Source organism: Tasmannia lanceolata, unplaced genomic scaffold (assembly GCF_043159265.1).
Source record: "Tasmannia lanceolata isolate RefF3 unplaced genomic scaffold, GAP_Taslan_0.1 ptg000006l, whole genome shotgun sequence".
NCBI classification, from domain to species: Eukaryota; Viridiplantae; Streptophyta; class Magnoliopsida; order Canellales; family Winteraceae; genus Tasmannia; species Tasmannia lanceolata.
The window spans coordinates 5,638,639-5,656,608 of NW_027518683.1; the positions used below are offsets into that span (position 1 = coordinate 5,638,639).

The following is a 17,970-nucleotide window of genomic DNA, read 5'->3' on the forward strand; positions in this document are numbered from 1 at the left end:
CGAGAGAGGCGCGGCGGTGGAGGGACGTGCCCCCACGCGCTAACTGTCTCTATGGATCATCCACGTGAATGGAGAGCTCTACCAAGGACCTCTCGAAAGAATAATGCCTCTCACAGCATGAGTGGCGATACAAAGGTGAGATACCTCTCGATTCGGGGACTAGCCCAGATTCGAGGCGTACCTTATACAAAGAAGAGTCGCCATCCAGGGAAGTAGGCCCTGGATCCCACACTATACTCTGTTGCAACGGATAACCAGAGATATAAAATAAGGTTCGTGCCTGGTTACGAATTCGGAAGGTCTAAAGAGCACCTCATCCGCCCAAGTGCAAACACCTGGTCTCTTATGCCATTTACTTAATAATTTTGAAGAGCTTTGGGCGAAAATCATATGGAATGGGAATGAATATCTCCGAGAAGACGTCTACCTAAACATGCATGTCTCAGAGATGAAAATTAAACACATACACAAAATAAATGAAAGATGTGTCACCTAAGCAAAACTAGGTTATAAGTGACATGCCTAATGGGTGTCTAAGTTCTGGTGTGCAAACACATGTATGATACAGCTAAATGTATAGGATCTGTACATGAAAGTAAGAAAACACAGCAAAAACATATAACACAAATCAAATCTATACCTGACTGGACAAAATGAGTCCTAACTCTAATGCGACCTGACTCGGACCAAGATGGCCATCCATCCCAGCTGCTCTACGTATCCCGGCCTCGGGAAGAATCGGAGTCAACGTAGTTCGATGCCCTATTCCAAACTACTATGCCTAACCATCTAGAACCGTTATCCTAGACTCGATCCATTAGACTCAACTGATTTTTAAAGCTTTTTTTTATATGATTGCTTAAATTCAAGTGAATTGTAATTTTCAGGACTCTCTATATGACCTAACTAATGTAAGTTGATTAGCCTTAAGCTAATGCAGGTGGGTCCTACATCCTATGTGTAACTAGGCTGTGCAACCTAAGGAAAACCATGGGCTAATTATATGCTTCCTAGTCTAGCCATCGGTTCGACTAAATGTCTAACCGATCGACTTGAGGCCTCCTAACTCTAGGGACACACACGACAGGACACACCATATCAATACAAATCAGGACAGACTCCTAACTCTAAAACACCCCAAACAAACTAGGACGGACTCCTAACTCTATGGGAAGATCTTTTTGAAAAGGTTTTGAAGAAGTTTTGTATTTTTGAAGGTTCGAAATGTTTATTTTTAAAGGTTTGGCTGGACTTGGGATAAAGATCCCAAGCTGCACTACGTACCTCGTGGAAGAGGATCAAGCCAACGTAGTTCGGATCAGATTTCCTAACTACTCCTAATGACTCAAGATTTTTGAGATTTTTGGTTTTTCAGATGTTTTTGTTGTTTTTAAATGTTTTTGACTCAAGGGGGACAAATCCTATCATCATAAGGGGAGGACAGACTCCCGATATCCCGCAAAGGTTGGACAACATCCTATACCTTGCGGGGGAAAAAGACAGAAACACGACTATGCAAGGGTTGGACAGCATCCTATACCTTGCAAGAGAGGATAGAAGAACATGATCTGATGAAAGGTTGGATAAAATCCTAACCCTTACGATGATAGGGCTGAATCCTGAAAGAAAGAAAGACTCTCTAGCTAAGGACAAACTCCTAGGCTAAGGACTGACTCTGAAAATAGGATTCTAAGAAGGAGGTGCTAATGAGATAAAGCCTGTCTCCTAAAAGAAAATGAGATAAAGAAGGGTGCTAGTGAGACTATCAAGCTAAGATAAAGCTCACAAGTAATAAGGAAAAAGAGACCTTATGCATATTTGGCAAAGGTAAAACACCCAGCCGGGCCGGACAGCTACCTAGCCCTAAGGTGCAACAAATGTGCAACCCAATACCCATAAGGGTAGGGGTATGATGCCAAGCCGAGTAGGGTGTTCTCCCAAAACCAAAAGACGCACAAAGAAGAGGGTTTAAGACTTATGAGACTAGAGGTAGTCTCCTAGGGGTTGACTCAGGTTGATTCATTAATGAGACAATGCCTGTCTCCAAAGATTTGGATCTAAAAAACTAGGCAAGTCTTTTGAGAAAATAGAATGCTATTTGGACTGAGCAAATCCCCTAGTGATGGGCTTGGGATGACTCCTTCATAGCCCTACAAGAAAAGGACTAAGAAGTCTCTATAGAAAGAAAGAGAAGGGAGAGGGTATTACTGAGACTTAGTAATTCTCTCCTTTAAGATGGGCTTGGGCTATCGCCTTCATCGCCCTCACAATGAAGGATCTACCTAAAGGTGTTTTTTAAAAAAAAACTGGAAAATCTCTTAAAAGAGAAAGAGAAATACTAATGGGACTTGACAAGTCTCCTAAATGATGGGCTTAGGCTATCGCCTTCATCGCCCTATAGAAACCAAAAACTTACAAGTTGGGAGAAAAAGACATACACAGGGAATTTGACAGAATTGCGAGATTTTAATGAACTGTGTACAGACAAAGGCTGAATTAGGAACATCACTTGTGCGAAACATTGGAGCATTAACATGGACTAACTTGTGAAAATAAGGAACATGAACCATGTATTGAATTATGAGCTGAATTATGCACAAAATAAGGGCTAATTTGAGGTCTGAATAGCTGACTAAATTATGCACAAAACCAGGGACTGAAATGGACAGAACTATGCCAACATCTAGACCGGATTTTGGATATCTTCATTCAGATAGGGGCTGGATTGTGCATAGATTTTGTGCCATACTATGGACTGGTTTGTGCAGACTTTCTACCAAATAAGAAACCGAATCAAAAACAGATTCTAGGACAGAGCTGAAACAGATTTGTATGCAAAAAGGGACAGATTTATGTGTGAAATGGAGCAGATTTGTGTGCCAAACAATAGACAAATTAGGTGCCAAACAGTGGATAGATCATGTGCTAATAATGGAAAGACTATTTGCCAAAACAGTGGACATATTACATGCTAATAATGGACAGATTATTTGCCAAAACAGTGGACATATTACATGCTAATAATGGACAGATTATTTGCCAAAACAGTGGACAAATTATATGCTAAAACAGTGGACAGATTATATACTAAAACAGTGGACAGGTTATGTGCTTAAACAGTGGACAGGTTATGTGCTTAAACAGTGAAAAATTATAAACCAAACAGAGACTGATTTATATGCCAAAACAATGGACATTCGCATATAATGCCATACGAATCTGAGTTCTTATATGGTAAATAAATTAACATGGGCATGTGCTTTAAAGTGGTTTTGGAAAGAACTTTCTAGTGAACAATCCAGCCTGATAATATGGAGACCCAAAAAATATGTTCTCGAGCTATGTAATAACTGCTCTCAGGTAATTAGACCTCTAAAAAAAAAACATAAAAATATGACATTTAACCCAAGGCCTACATAATTCAAAACACACATGGGATTATGATATTAAAATTCTAAATCCAACTTTCTCACTTTAGTGAAACATATATGATCTGAAACATCAACAAAGAAGAACTTGAACTTCCATCATAATCAAACAATTCAAAGATTTGAGAAAGAAAGAAAAAAAAAAAAATTATCTCTCTAGGCTGAACAAATACTTAAAATGAACTGAATCAAATAGGAGCCATTGGAGTTAGACTAGGTAGCATCATGAGAATCAGCATTCAAGGAACATAACTGAGCACCAGCACATTTATGTCAAAAACAAAGAGGATATATATAAGTCTACAGATTTTAATTTCAAATTATGACTAACTAGTTCAGGTTCTGTACTTAGCTGATTTGAATACTTAGCTAGCATATATTTGAACCAAAACAACTATACTGCTTGCATATGCTTATTAACTGAGTTTAAGATTGTTCAAAAAAATAGAAAAAACCGACAAGTTAATAGGATAATACCCAGAAACAAACTAAGCATAAACTTGATAAAAAAAAAAATTAATTAGTCCTATCCTATCATCACCAAGCCATGATCATTCTGTCCGAAAGAAGAAGAGAGATCTAAAAATGAAAGCTATATAAATGGAAATGATAAAAGAAGCTTTTTAGAAATTTTGATATGAGAATTAAAAAAAATGCAACCATCACATACCATAATGATTTCACTACAATTATATTTCTTTCAATACAATTAACCCATTTTTTTATTAACATAGCCACACACATACTCATAAGCATATTCACTTACAAAAAGTCATATGCACACACATATTCTTTCACACACGCATATACATATACTTGAGCTGAAATAAGCTATGAACTAAACACACATAAAGACAAAATTGAGCTAAAACACAGAAATACATGAGTTGGATTTTGATACACAAAACAGGAGTTAAATTGCAAATGAATGGGGCTAACTTTGTGATACACAAAACAGGGACCAGATCATAAGCAGAACAGTGCCAAAAAAAAATGGGGCTGTTTTATGAGTGAAACTATGTGAAACAGGGGTTATTTCGAAGACTGAACTATATCAAAACATTGGTTGAAAACAGGGACATAAAGAAACTTTCAAAACTAAGTCTTCTTATTATGAAGTTGAATCAATTAATGAAGGTGAGAAACATTGATATAACAAGAGAACTTGCGAAATCATAGATATTTTCATAAATTGTAGAGCAAGAATGAATCCATTGGGATAAAATTAGAACCCTATGATTCAAAGGTATACCGAACAAATGCATAGCTTCAAATTCTAAATGAAATGATTTAACACATCCTAATCTTAACCCTAACAGGATATCTCCTGTATCCTTCATAGAAAACCCTTTATAAGCATGTGATACACCTTTACAGAAATTCAAAAATTTTATGCTAATTCTGTTGGTACAGATGTATCTGAAACAATGCAATTTACTCTTCAAATTGAATTCTCAATTAACTTACGAGCTCTTCTATATTTCAAAATACCAGGATAAATGAAATACACAAATCATACTTTGCATATCCATCCTAAAAACTCAGATTATATAAACATACTTTTTAAAGCATAATATGATCTACTAAACGATGGACTAATTGATCATAGATCTGGTGATCTTTGAAGCAAAATCATCATTATCATTCAGCAATTATATCACAGTATCAGTCAAAGAACTACACTTTTTTTTTTAATAAAAGTAAAATACCTTTTTCTGGAGGATATGATCTTGCCTTTATCTCACTTGGATGAGAAACTAAAGGATTTAGAGCTCCAGAATGTCTGTGAATCCGGCCGGAGAATATAAGCTTGCCGAAAAATAAATTTGATCGAAAGAATTAGGGTTCCCGTGGTGAAATTTGGAAACTTGAAGAAAAAAGATAAAAGGAAATGATGTGCTCGGAGGTGGCCGAAGCTTGAGCTCGTCAGAGAAGGTGATCGGAAAAATAGCCTTGATCGGAGCAGAAGAGTGAAATGGAGAAAATTCTGGTTTCAAAAATGAGTAGATTTGAGGTTTTTAACAGGTTAGGGTTTGGATCGGAGAAGAAAGTAGATAAACTAGGGTTTGGATTTGGGGGAAGAAGCTAAGGTTTGAAGAAATAATATTCCGGTGAAGAGACTAGCTAGATTTAACTAGAGATTAACCGGATTCCGGCAAAATCTTATCGGAAAAGACGAAGGATTCCGACCGAGATCTATTCTCTCTCTCCAGAATTCTCAGAATTTCTCTCTCTAGAAAAATTAGGAAAAGCTTAGATCCTTGAAAATGAGGGTTTACACTGGTATTTATAGTTTTTTTCAAAAAAATGATATCAGCACTCATTTGATAAGCGCACACATGCGCGACCCCAGCTGGCTAATGCAACCCCCCACGCTTGATAACTGCACCAACTCTACTTGTCTTTTTCGAATTTTTTCGTCGGATTTTTCTGAAATTTTGCATAGGTATTTCTAGGGTTTTAAGGCTTTTAAAAATGTATTCACGGGTATTTGAAGCATTAGGTTGACCTAGATTTTTATTAAAAAGCAAGGATTTTGAGATAAAAATCAAAACCTAGTGGGCCACCCCTTAATTGCACTACATATACTCTCTCAGCCCGTTTGCTGGGCAAACGCTCTCGGATCTTCCTGAAATTTTGCAGGGGGTTAGAAGAGACCTTAATCCCGCCTTGGGCGCAGTTTGGGACCTTAACGATGAGATTTGGACGGATTTGGTATGAGCCGGGAAGATTTAGGGCTTAGTCAAAATGGGGTGTCTACACCAGCCCTAAGAGGGTTATAGATAGTTTTTTAGAATACTAATTTTTCTTCGCCCCGTGCATCGCACGGGACTGGAACTAGTTCAATCGTAATGTCAAATACGCCAATGATGTTGATACTAATGTGTTTTAATAATTGCACAAACTCATCTTATCTTTTCTTTCTTAAACAGCTATCAACAAAAAAAAAAAGTTTATTACACTTCCCAAAAAGCTCTCAAAATCCAACTAAAAAAGAAAAGACAAGCTGAGTTTGTGCAGGTATTAAAACCTGGTAGTGCCAATATCAGTAGACTTTCAACTAATGTTTATTTTTTGGTGTTGAATTTGAACTGATACTCAGATGTAATTTTGACCGTCCATTTAATTGGATGCTAGAATTGTCCAAATTGGTCTGTTTTCTTTGAGTTTTTATTTTATTTTTTTATTTTTTTTATGGTTAACTCTTTAGATTTAATTGGACGGTAGATGATCCTATGTTTTCTTAGTTTTATGAGGGGGAAGAGTTAATTGTCATAAAAATTTAAAGGTTTTGTCAATGGGAATGAAAGTTCTGAAGAAAAGTAAGCTTTTTCAACAGAGGTTGGCGATAGGATTTTTCTTGGAAGAAGCTTTCTTAAGTGCCTTATAAAAGTTCCCGTGTGGAGTTCGCTAGACCTCTTAAATTTTTTAAATGCCAAGTTACTGCCCCAATGTTTGGCTTGTAATTGTGAGTTTTAAATTCAGAAACACATTAAAAAATAAAAAAGATTAAAAAACGCTCTTCATAACACTTTCTAAACGGGGGCTGCGTTTTTTAAATAAATAAAATCAATGTTGGAAATGGCCAAAATCTCCTAGTTAAGTGATAAATTTTAAATAAATGCCACCTCTACTAACATAGTTACAAGCATCTGCATCCGAAAAATGCCGACTGGGGTCTCCCCGCGCAGACCCATTCCTCGGAAAGTTCGGCCGGCGACCGATAAAATATCGGTTAACCGTAAGCCGGCAGATCGCCTCTCTCCGAATTTTCCACCAACACTCTATTATTCGGGCGGGGAGAATCCGGCTACAGATTATTATGTAAGACTTCGAAAATTTACCCTTGAAACATGGGTATTTTGATTAATCAAGGGTTGGACTCACTATGCCTTAGTGCCAGTGGCGCCCTACATTGTATTAATATGAAAAAATAACCGAGAGATCTATCTCTCTCAAAATAGGATCAAACTTGATGAGTAACACAATAAGAGAAACGAATTTTACTATGTCTATTATTAGAGTTACAAACTCTTTTCTATCTCTTTCAGCCAAGAAAAATACCGAAACTTCATCCCTTACGCATAAAAACCAATCAGTGAGTTATGTGCCTGTCCCTACATAAAAAAAATCTTGAAATACTGCTTAAAAAACATCCCGACTGATAAATCACTGTCAGAATACAAGACATATATACAATAATTATGATTAGGTTACGCCCTAGTGAAGCATTACTCCTATTTCCTTTGCAAAATGTTAAAATGGCTAACAAAAGTGGCAAAAGTTTACTCTGACCCATCCATTTGTTGAAAACTTCTTTGTTGGCATGCATCTGGTGGGACATTGTCCTCTTCAAATCATTTTTCATAAAATTTTAGAGTGGGAGAATCAATCTCCGCCATGCTCTTTGTTTAACTCTATTTTTGTTTCGTTGCTAGTAGCCATTGTGATTCCCAAACAGAATCCAGACAGCAGCCAGCCAACAAGTGTAAAATAAATGAGTGAAAATATTAAAAAAAAGAAGAAGAGGATGCGGGATATCATCACCCTGTAAACAAATTGTAAAATAAAGTAATAAGAGAAAATTAAAGCGGATCGACTAGGTAAACTATACATACGAAAAGTAAAATCTTGATTATTTTACTAGTGAACTGCTAAGGTCTTCGCAAAAGTCTAACTGAACAGAAATTAAAAAAATATAAAAATGGGTTAGGATTGGTTGGTCTGTTCCTAACAAATAAGTGGGTGTGCTCATAGGCCCATATTTGTATGGTTTGGTTCTTCCATCCCTCCATCAACCAAAAAGGACTAATTCCTCCAAGGACCCAACTCTCATTCTTTCTTCTCCGGTAAATCTAAACAGATAAGCTAAGGACCTAAGTCTAATCTAAGCAGTAAATGATCACTTTTCAGTGATTGGAAACCCTATTAGTTGTGCCTTTTGATCTCACTAAAGTCGGAAGAAGGGGGATTAAAAGTAGCTCTCTATCTCTTGAGAGGAAAGGTGGAGACTAGTTGTGTTTTAGAATAGTTAAAAAAGCCCCCTTAATGGGAATTGAGGTTTTAAGAATGCTTTCAAGAGAGTATTATACAATACAACCACCACGGCCAACCTATTCGATAAAGAAACAGAACCCAAAACTTACAAAAAAAATAAAACATTTGAAAAATGGCATTCTGCTTGAGACTTGCACACTGTAGCTTAATGGTGGTCCACGAAATCAATGGTTCTGATCATCCCAGGTGCATGGCTGCATGTACAGGGACGTATTTAAAAAATACAGTGTGACCCACATTATTTGATGATCCAATCCATACATTTGTTGGGCCCCAAGGTAAATAGGCCATGCCCTGAGTATCATCCCTGTAGGATGATCCTAACACTTCAATCGCTAGAGGGGACGACACATTATAAAAACGTTTAGGAATTGGAGGGTTTGGATCATCCCATGGAGATGATTTTTTGGGGCATTGAGTATTTATGTTGGGTCTCAATAAATGAATGGCTTGGATCATCGAATAATTCGGTTCCCATTATACTTTTTTAAAATACTCATGTACACACAGATACCATATGATAACTAATGTAAGTTGGGATTTGCTAAGCACCATCGCAAAAGGCTTTTTGCGGCTGGTGACGTGCGACAGACCAGCCGCGAAAAGCCTTGTCTCCATTCATGAGGTGGCTGGTCTGACGTGCGACAGGTTAGCCCGCGAAAAGCCTTTTGCAATGGACGCTGCCAATTCCCATGTAAATTATATATGTTCAAATTAATTAAGTTATAACTCGATAGTCTAACTATTAAAATAGATGTATGAGAATGAGCATGCGAACGAATAATTCCGAATATAGTAGTGCTTTAAATATTGGTAGCTGCTACATATGTGAGAGAGAGAGGGTACGGAATTTTTGTCCTCAAGTAGAAGAAATGTACACATGGAGGGGCCGCGGCGGTGGTTGCCGCGAACCCACCACGTTACAAGAGACAAGTGGCAGCAGTAGTTTAGATATTGTTTACCTAGTTTATATAGGAAAGTTACAATTATTTTTTATTTTATGGCTGATTTACATTACTCAAGTTTTCTATTGGGAAATGATATCCTCACTCCCTTGATTGGAACTCCTCTCTTCATATACTTTTCTTGGTGGCTATATGATTCCAATATAAGTACAATCTGAAGTTTTGAAATAATGGAAGTAGTGCTAATGTAGAGATAAGGGAGTGCAGATATCATTTCCTCTTTTTCAGCATGCTGTCGCTGGTCCCACCCCCATCAGATGTTAAACTTGATCTTAATAATTGATTAAAATATTTTTGCGAATTCACAAATCAATCTTTTTGAGGTTTGCCGAATCCAACAATCCCTATGTGCCAAATTCCAACACTCGCACCTATACTAATATAACAGAGGTTAGTGAAGACAAGGTTCCTTTCACTAGCAATCGATTTCGGCATAACATACAACTGCTTTCTTCTTCTGTTTATTCCTTCTTCCTTATATCTTTATATTCAAAATAGGGAAGGGAAAGTAGAAAACTCCCAAGAACGACATCGATCCGTCTTTAATTGGCCCACTACGCGATTTGTTACATTTGCATTTAACAAATTGGTATCAAAGACTGGCATGGAGTTGGGACTTTTAGAGGCGAGCTCTTTAACTAATGGCCAGGAAAGGATACTCAAGGAGATGAAGGAGATGTTTTCTGCTATGAATGCTCGTTTTGATCAAATGTCCAATAGTTGACTCCTTGAGGAAGGGGATAGCTCCTACAACCAAACTCGGAATGTTCGAGCAAACAGTAATGGACCGATGACTCAAGACATCTCAGCCAATTCTCACCTAATTCCTAGAATGGTGAAGTTGGATTTTTTTCTTGTTTTAATTGATCGGAAGACCCAACAAGCTTGATTTTTAGAGCTGAACAATTCTTTGAATTTCATTGAACTTTAGGAAGACAGAATATCGATAGCATCGTTCAATTTGGAAGAGGATGCCCAATTATGATTTCAGTTGATGAAGGAGGAAAATAAAATCATCTCATGGGAGGATTTCAAACAAGGTCTTCATAGTAAGTATGGTCCAACTTAGTTTCAAGACTTTTTGGTAATCTAACGAAATTACGACAAACCACTTTGGTAAGAGATTACCAAACCCGGTTTTTAAAATTGTTAATAAGAGCAAGCCGATTGCCTCCAGGTCAACAAGTTGGTTGTTTCGTGAGCAGCTTGAAGGAGCGTATCAAGGCTGATGTGCAAGCCTGTAAACCCACAACACTTTTTGGTAATCTAACGAAATTTCGATCTCATAAATACATATGGAATTCTGTGGAAAGCCGTATTTGATGAAAGTCTGGAGGGAGATCTTTCATATCTTTCGAAATCCACCCTACAATATGAGGCTCGAAATCAATCCATTCAACGAGGATGCAGCTCGAGGTGAGGAAGCTGATGTGCAACCAATCTTCGAGCCCCTGGCCAAAGTAGAAGGGAAATTAGAAAACTTCTGAGAACAACATCAATCCGTCGATTAATTGGCCTCTGTTACACGATCTGAACAAAGTCCATCTTGCATCAACACTCCTCGATCTAACACTTACTCCGGAGGCATCAAATTCAAGCCCAAACTTCTTGCTGATATCATGTAGGTGAGAACTGGTGTTGATGATGCAACCTCCTTCAACTTGTAGAACACCTCGATCTCAACCTTTGGGACCCATTAAAACATCATTTCCTAAGAGAGTAGGCAACGGTGAGTTAATTTACTTCACGAACTTACGATATTACTCATGTCTAATATGGCCAAGGTACTCCTCCACCTAAGACCTTCCAAAGCTTCGCATTTAGACATCTTAACAAATAAGGAATGCCCCTCAAATAGAACGTTACACGCAGATAGGTAAATGGTCTTCCACCTCATGCAGTATAAAAAGAGTAGACACTGGGGAGTGGCCGGAAATTAAAAGGTCTGTGTTTTCAGGAAAAAACAAATATGGGCTTCATTACCATTTGGACATGTGTATAAGTGGCCTAACGTAATGCATAAAAAATTCTTGTATGTTGTAAACTTCGCTTGGACTCATTTGGTCGGTCTGCATTCCTAACAACTCACAAAAATTTTGTAAGACTCAACAACAGGTACAAGATTTTAAGCAATTACATCATACACATTATATAAAGAGAAAATTACGATAAAACTACAACAACAACAAAAAATTAGATTAATGCTATCACCTAGTGGGACCCCATCAACCAGTAGTTCTAACCATATAATCTGTAGGCCAGACCAATTGTTTGGCAAATCAAACCCTTTCATTTCCCTAGCAACCAGCGTGTAACAAATTTAATTAACAAGTGGCATTATCCGAGGGGAGGGAATTCTTTCTGTTGCCATGTCAGTAGGGATGGCAACGGGGCGGGTCGGGGCCGGATGTTGGGGTTGCCTACCCCTTCCCCTTTGCGGGGAATTTCCCCCCTCCCCTTCCCCTCCCCTCTGCGGGGATGGTGGGGAATCCCCTTCCCCTCCCTGCGGGGAATATCTAATCCCCTTCCCCTCCCCGCATCCTTCAGGGACAAAATCCCCGCCCCGCCCCACTCCAACATCACCCCCTCTTTAGTCATTGATACACTGATGATGAGTGTCCCTAATCAACTTGATGCAATTTCAATATATAAAAATGTTATAAACTAACATACTTGTAGATGAAGGAGATATATTTCTTACTCTTCAAAAGATAGCAAAATCCCTTGAAGTACTGACTTGACTCTTGAGTGCCCTCGCAGTAGTCGCACCAACAGGCGTTATAAACCCAAATAGATGCCTGAGCAATGTTCAGAAGCTTGGGAATCACCAAAATGCAAAAAGTGAACTGTGTCCCTAACCTGAGCAATGTTTCTTTCGTGGGAAGGAATTAAGGAAACCCTAAGTCCCTAACCAAAATAAAAATGCAATTTATTATTTTATTATTTTATTTTCGCCACCGATGTTGGCACTACAATTTTTTTATAATGGCATACACTCAGCTTCTCTTTATTATTTCAACATCTGTCAAAAGGTTATTATAGTTCCCAAAATGCTCTCAGAAGCTAATTAAAAGGAAAAGACAAGCTAAGTTTATGTTTGGGGACATCTTGTAGCCGGTCCACAGAGTTTTTAGTAGTTTTCCTTAAAATAAAACACTTAAAAATATATTTAAAAAATGGCATTGATTAACGGGGCGAGCGAGGCGGGGACAACTACATCCCCTTCCCCTTCCCCTTCCCCTCCCTGCACCGGGGAATTTTTAGATTCCCCTTCCCCTATCAAATCGGGGAATCCCCGCCCCAAACGGGGATGATCCCCTCTTTTTCGGGTGAAATTGCCAGCCCTACATGTCAGTTGGGTCTGCCAAATGGATGACCGGATCACACCAAAAAAGAGGCCGCACCATAACGCTGATGTTTTGGACCCCATCTGGAATGCGGTTTGATTAGGGGCGGCTGGGAGTGGACGAAAAGTCACCAGGGTCGTTGACGTTGACTCAAAGGTATTCCACTAAACTATAGAACAAACCCTCTCTCTCTCTCTCTCTCTCTCTCTCTCTCACAGGTATTACATTACACTATACTATAGAACAAGCCCTCTCTCTTGCTGCTTTGGGGTGGAGAAGGATATCAAAGATAGCCATGGAGAGGAGCAGAAATTTGCGAGAGAGAGTGGGAATTGAAGAGGATATCATAAAGAAGAGCTGCTCACTTGCCATGAGAGCTGCTACTGTTGCTCATCAATCTCCCCCTCCTTTTCTTCAAGATACAACCTACCATAGTGCCCATGCTATCTTCGCCTTTCCAAGCTCTTGGTCCTTCACTGACTGGTTCACCTCCTCTGCAGATTCTACCATTGATCTCCCTCTCTTCCCTTCTCTTCGAGTAGTTGGCAGCAGCTCTGAAACCGCCTTCATAAACCCGGAGTTCCTCCGCTGTTTCTACACGATTATGAGGAATTCTGCTCTAGAACAACAGGTACTCTCTCTCTCTCTCTCTCTCTCTCTCTCTCTCTCTCTCTCTCTCTCCAATACACAAATGTATGAGATTGGGCCCCATTTGGATGAGCCATGGATCATAAATATGCGAACACGACAGTCAAAGTCTCCCTTTTCCCCTCTTTCCTCAAGTGTAGATAATTTTTACAACATAGAGCGTGAATCAAACCTTGTTAAAATAGAAAATTGAGGACTTTCCTTTTGCCCCTGCATATGTGGCAAGTCTTCTGCCATTCAAGACAACTTGCCTCATACAACATCCGATTGCAATTCCCATAGAGTGAAATGTAGTAAGCATACCAGCTTCTCTACCTTTTATCCCTTTAGGATTCTTTCCTGAATATATTATATGTATTTCCTTTACAAGCTTTATGTGAGAATCATAATTGTAAATGTAATATTCCTCACCAATGTATCTATAAGTACAACTTGTTCTCCCATGCCAAAATAAGGTAGTGTGGAGTCTGTTTCCCAAATCAATAGCCTTCTTCATTTTCAAAATTTACTTAGGATGGTAAATAAATTACTTATTTGTTACGAACCTAAATCGGTTCGCAATGGATTTGATCTTCTTAGAGGGAAGCTTGGCCTCTTGACCCACTTCGAGGGAAGGGTCATTCCTCCTTTTTGTGCAAAAACACAATTTGGGAGATAAATTTCTTCATTCCTCAAAAAAGGCTACGTAAAAGTTATTTGTAGAAAATCCCTAATCTAGATAATCCTTATCTTAAAGAGTCCTAAAATCCAAAACAACTACAAAGCAAATTCCACCCACTAATAAATCTAAACTAATTTATTCCGGCCCAAGTGGGTCCCATTTAGGCACGTAACGTTATTGTTGTGAAAACCCCAATATAGCAATATGCAATTTCAATGGCAAAGCAAAACTAAATGGACAAACACAAGCAATCACACAAATACACAAAGATTTACTTGGTTCGGCAAAGCCTATATCCACAACAGAGGCAACAAGAAAACTCACTATAAGAACCGGAGATTACAAGAGAAAAGCAGTATCTCTCACCAAACCCAACAAGAGACCCTAGCACACCTTTTTTCACCCTTTTGATCTCTGAACCCTCTTCTTAGACAAGAAAACAAAATAAGCCCCAAAACCCTTTGTACAAAGTGGGCTTAAATTGGGCCGGGCCAAACGACACAGGCCGCTTCCGTGTAGCACACAACATTTCAGACCCAATCGAGTTAAATTCAAGACACCCAACTCAACAATTATGTCATACGATATTATCAGGAAGGTAGGATAAGAGTTCTTAAGTAGTAGGACTATGGGTGATAAGGATTGTGCGTAAGTTTTCATTGACTTATATTCTTAGTTGGCCCTAGCTTTTATGAGTGATAGGGTTGGTCGTTTACTCCTAGAAGGCTTATAAATTGTAGCATTTCTATTCTCACAATTAATGAAGAAATATATCCTCAAAATTGTGTTCTTGCACAGAAAAGACAACTGGCCCTCCACTAAAAGTGGGTTAAGAGGCTGATGAATCACATTGTGAACCAATTTGAGTTTATAACATTCTCCGTTACTTCTGTTTTAGAATTATCGTTCTTGAACCCGTTACATATATTTTTGTTTTATTTATTTATGTATGGTATTTTCAGGTGCGTAGAGCAGTGGCTGAGAGGAGGCAACTCGTATTTACAGGCCATTCCTCAGGTGGTGCAATTGCTATCCTTGCTACCCTCTGGTTACTCGAACAATCTCTAAAATTAGAAACCCCTCACAACCAACGACTTCCTTTTTGTATCACTTTCGGATCTCCACTCATCGGAGATCGGATCTTCGCCCATGCTCTCGGGCGAGAGAACTGGTCTTCCTGCTTCTTACATTTCATCACGCGCTATGACATTATTCCTCGAATGTCTCTCTCCCATCCATCATCCATCCAACCAGAATTCCACCCAATTCTCCATTTCTTCGACCCGAATTCTGTCTATTTCAACCTTAATTCGATTGGAAAATCACCACAAGCAGTGTCTTTCTTTAGCATCGTGCTGAGGAACGCCTCATCTGTTGCAAGCTACAATGCATGTTCGTCAATGGGGTCAACTAATATGTTGCTGGAAACCATACCCGGCTTCGTAAAACTAAGTCCTTACAGGCCTGTTGGAACCTACATCTTTTGTACTGGAAATGGTGGATTAGTCTGTGTCAGGAATGGGGATGCTGTATTGCAATTGCTGTTCTACTCTCTTCAATTGGGTCCTGAGGAAGATGTGGCAGAGATTGCATACAGGAGCTTGAAGGAGCATCTGGTTTATGGGTCGGAGGTGCAAGAGAGCTTGGAAATGCAAGACATTGTTTATTTAGATAGTCTGGCAGAACTCCCACTGTCTCTGGAAGATGGAAGTAGCGACGAAATGCAATTGGTCCACACAGCATTGCAACAGCTTGGGCTGGTAAGTGTTACTGAAACTCGATGCTAGAGTCATTCAGGCAACATGAAGGGCATGTTTGGCAGCCATGAAAAATTATTCCATGGAGTATACATTGGGCCCAATTGTGAAAGAGGAGCTGTGGAGGAGGGGAGACTTGAGAGGGCACGCATGGAGAGAACATGAAAAAACCACTGAACATAGTGAAAAATTTTCTACTTAGAAAAGGGTTTTCCCCCCCTGTTTTTTAGGGGCTTTTCATGCTTCCCTCACTCACACCCTTCAAGTCTCTCCCCTCTTAGCTCACTTCTCACAACTGGCCCCATTAATATTTCATGGAATATTTTTTCCTGGTGGCCAAAGACTCCCGAAGAGTACGTGAGAATGAAGATTTGCAACTAGGGACAATGACCTCATCCCTTGTTTCGATAGGTGCACGGTGCAGCCCTTGCTTTAACTAAAAAAGGACAGCTTAGCCAAGGTAAATCTATGCCGTCCATAACTGACCCCATAGTTTTCACAGTTCTTCTCTGCTTAAACCCCTCACACTAGATGTCCATAACTGGACGTCCCAAACTGTGACCAACCCCATACTAAAGCTAAAATTGCACAATCACCCCACCAGATGAACAAAAATGGAGAACAACTACTACTGCCATAAACCAGTTTTCACATCACTCCTTTTTATCTATTTTTATCTTCTCTCAATAAGCTTTTCTCTAAGCATCTAACCACCCAACACTCCTCCATCACCAGAGAAATCTTCAAGTTAAAATTTATTTCGAACACTGGAAACATGAATAAACTTCCTGCAGGGGACTGAAAACTTGTTTGTTTACGTGACACTGGAAAAATATAAGCACGCCCCAGACCTGGAAAATTGTAGACGTAAATATAGGGAATGAATCTAGTATAACCCATAATCATTGGTTCAAGTTCAAGTGATGGAAGCAATACATATTCACCCAATGTCACAGAACTCTCGCTAATGGGAGTAGATGTACTTCCATCTGTGATCACCTGCTTTTTCGCCTATTCATAATCCTATAATGACTACTCTTAACACCGTACCTGTTGTGTTTCATTTCAGAGTGTGGAAGCTAGACTGTGCCTTCACGCGGCAGGAGAATCAGAGAAGCAAAAGTTAAGAAACCAAGCCAAGATCCGTGCGAACTCCAGCAAGATTGAAGAAGCACTAAAGTTCATACATGGGTACCGAGTTACATGTGAGATACGTGGAGTGGGTTACTACGACGCATTCAAACTTCAAAAGGACACTGGAGACTTCGACGTTAATATTAAGAGGTTAGACTTAGCAGGGTTGTGGGATGAAATCATCGACATGTTAAAAAGATATGAACTTCCCGACAACTTCGAGGCAAGGACGGAGTGGGTGGAGTTGGGAACCAGCTATCGGCGCCTAGTTGAGCCACTCGACATTGCCAACTACTATCGACACTTCAAGAATGAAGACACAGGCCCCTACTTGATCAACGGTAGGCCTAGGCGTTATAGGTACACCCAGAAGTGGCTCGAGCGGGCCAAGCGGATGCCAGCAAACTCAAGCTCAGAGTCATGTTTCTGGGCTAAGGTTGAAGAGCTCTGTGTAGACAATGCCAACAACAAACCCTTTGAAGAGACGAAGGGGAGGGTGCTCGAACTGGAAAAAGAGATGTTGGGGTGGCTTACTAGTGGGGAGGTGGGTAGAGATGTGTTGCTGGAGGAATCCACCTTTGTCAAGTGGTGGAAGACTCTCCCTCAACAACATCAGTTGGTGTCATGTCTTGCAAAATACATGTCATGAGGGGAGAAATGTACCTTTTTTCTAATAATAGCAAGGAAGAACAAACCTCTTCTGTTGGCGCCACATATCAAAACAGTGAAGTGCTATAATCATTTCCCTATATATAATGTATACACATGTATAATGCCTCGGGAACAGTCCTTGGATTTTACCGGTGTCTAATTAAACACAGCTCAAGAGGGAAAAAGTCCATTGTCAAAAGGTTAGGGATTGTCACAGAGTGTGCTGCAGTACAAAAAAACCATCTTTCCCTAATAAATACAATTAGGGGTGCAAGTTTGGCCCTGACCCGCCCCGAGCCCGAACAGGGTCTGGGTTGGATT

At 39.4% G+C, this 17,970-nt stretch overlaps 1 protein-coding gene across 1 annotated transcript; it reads left to right on the forward strand.

The window, feature by feature from the left end:
- Nucleotides 1-12,990: 12,990 nt before the first annotated feature.
- On the forward strand, nt 12,991-17,710 carry LOC143879413 (protein EDS1L-like). The gene is made up of 3 exons (XM_077381790.1): nt 12,991-13,429; nt 15,070-15,867; nt 16,934-17,710. The coding sequence occupies exons 1-3, from the start codon at nt 13,094-13,096 to the stop codon at nt 17,645-17,647; spliced, it is 1,848 nt and encodes a 615-aa protein (XP_077237905.1). The 5' UTR covers nt 12,991-13,093; the 3' UTR covers nt 17,648-17,710.
- The last annotated feature ends 260 nt before the right edge of the window (nt 17,711-17,970 follow it).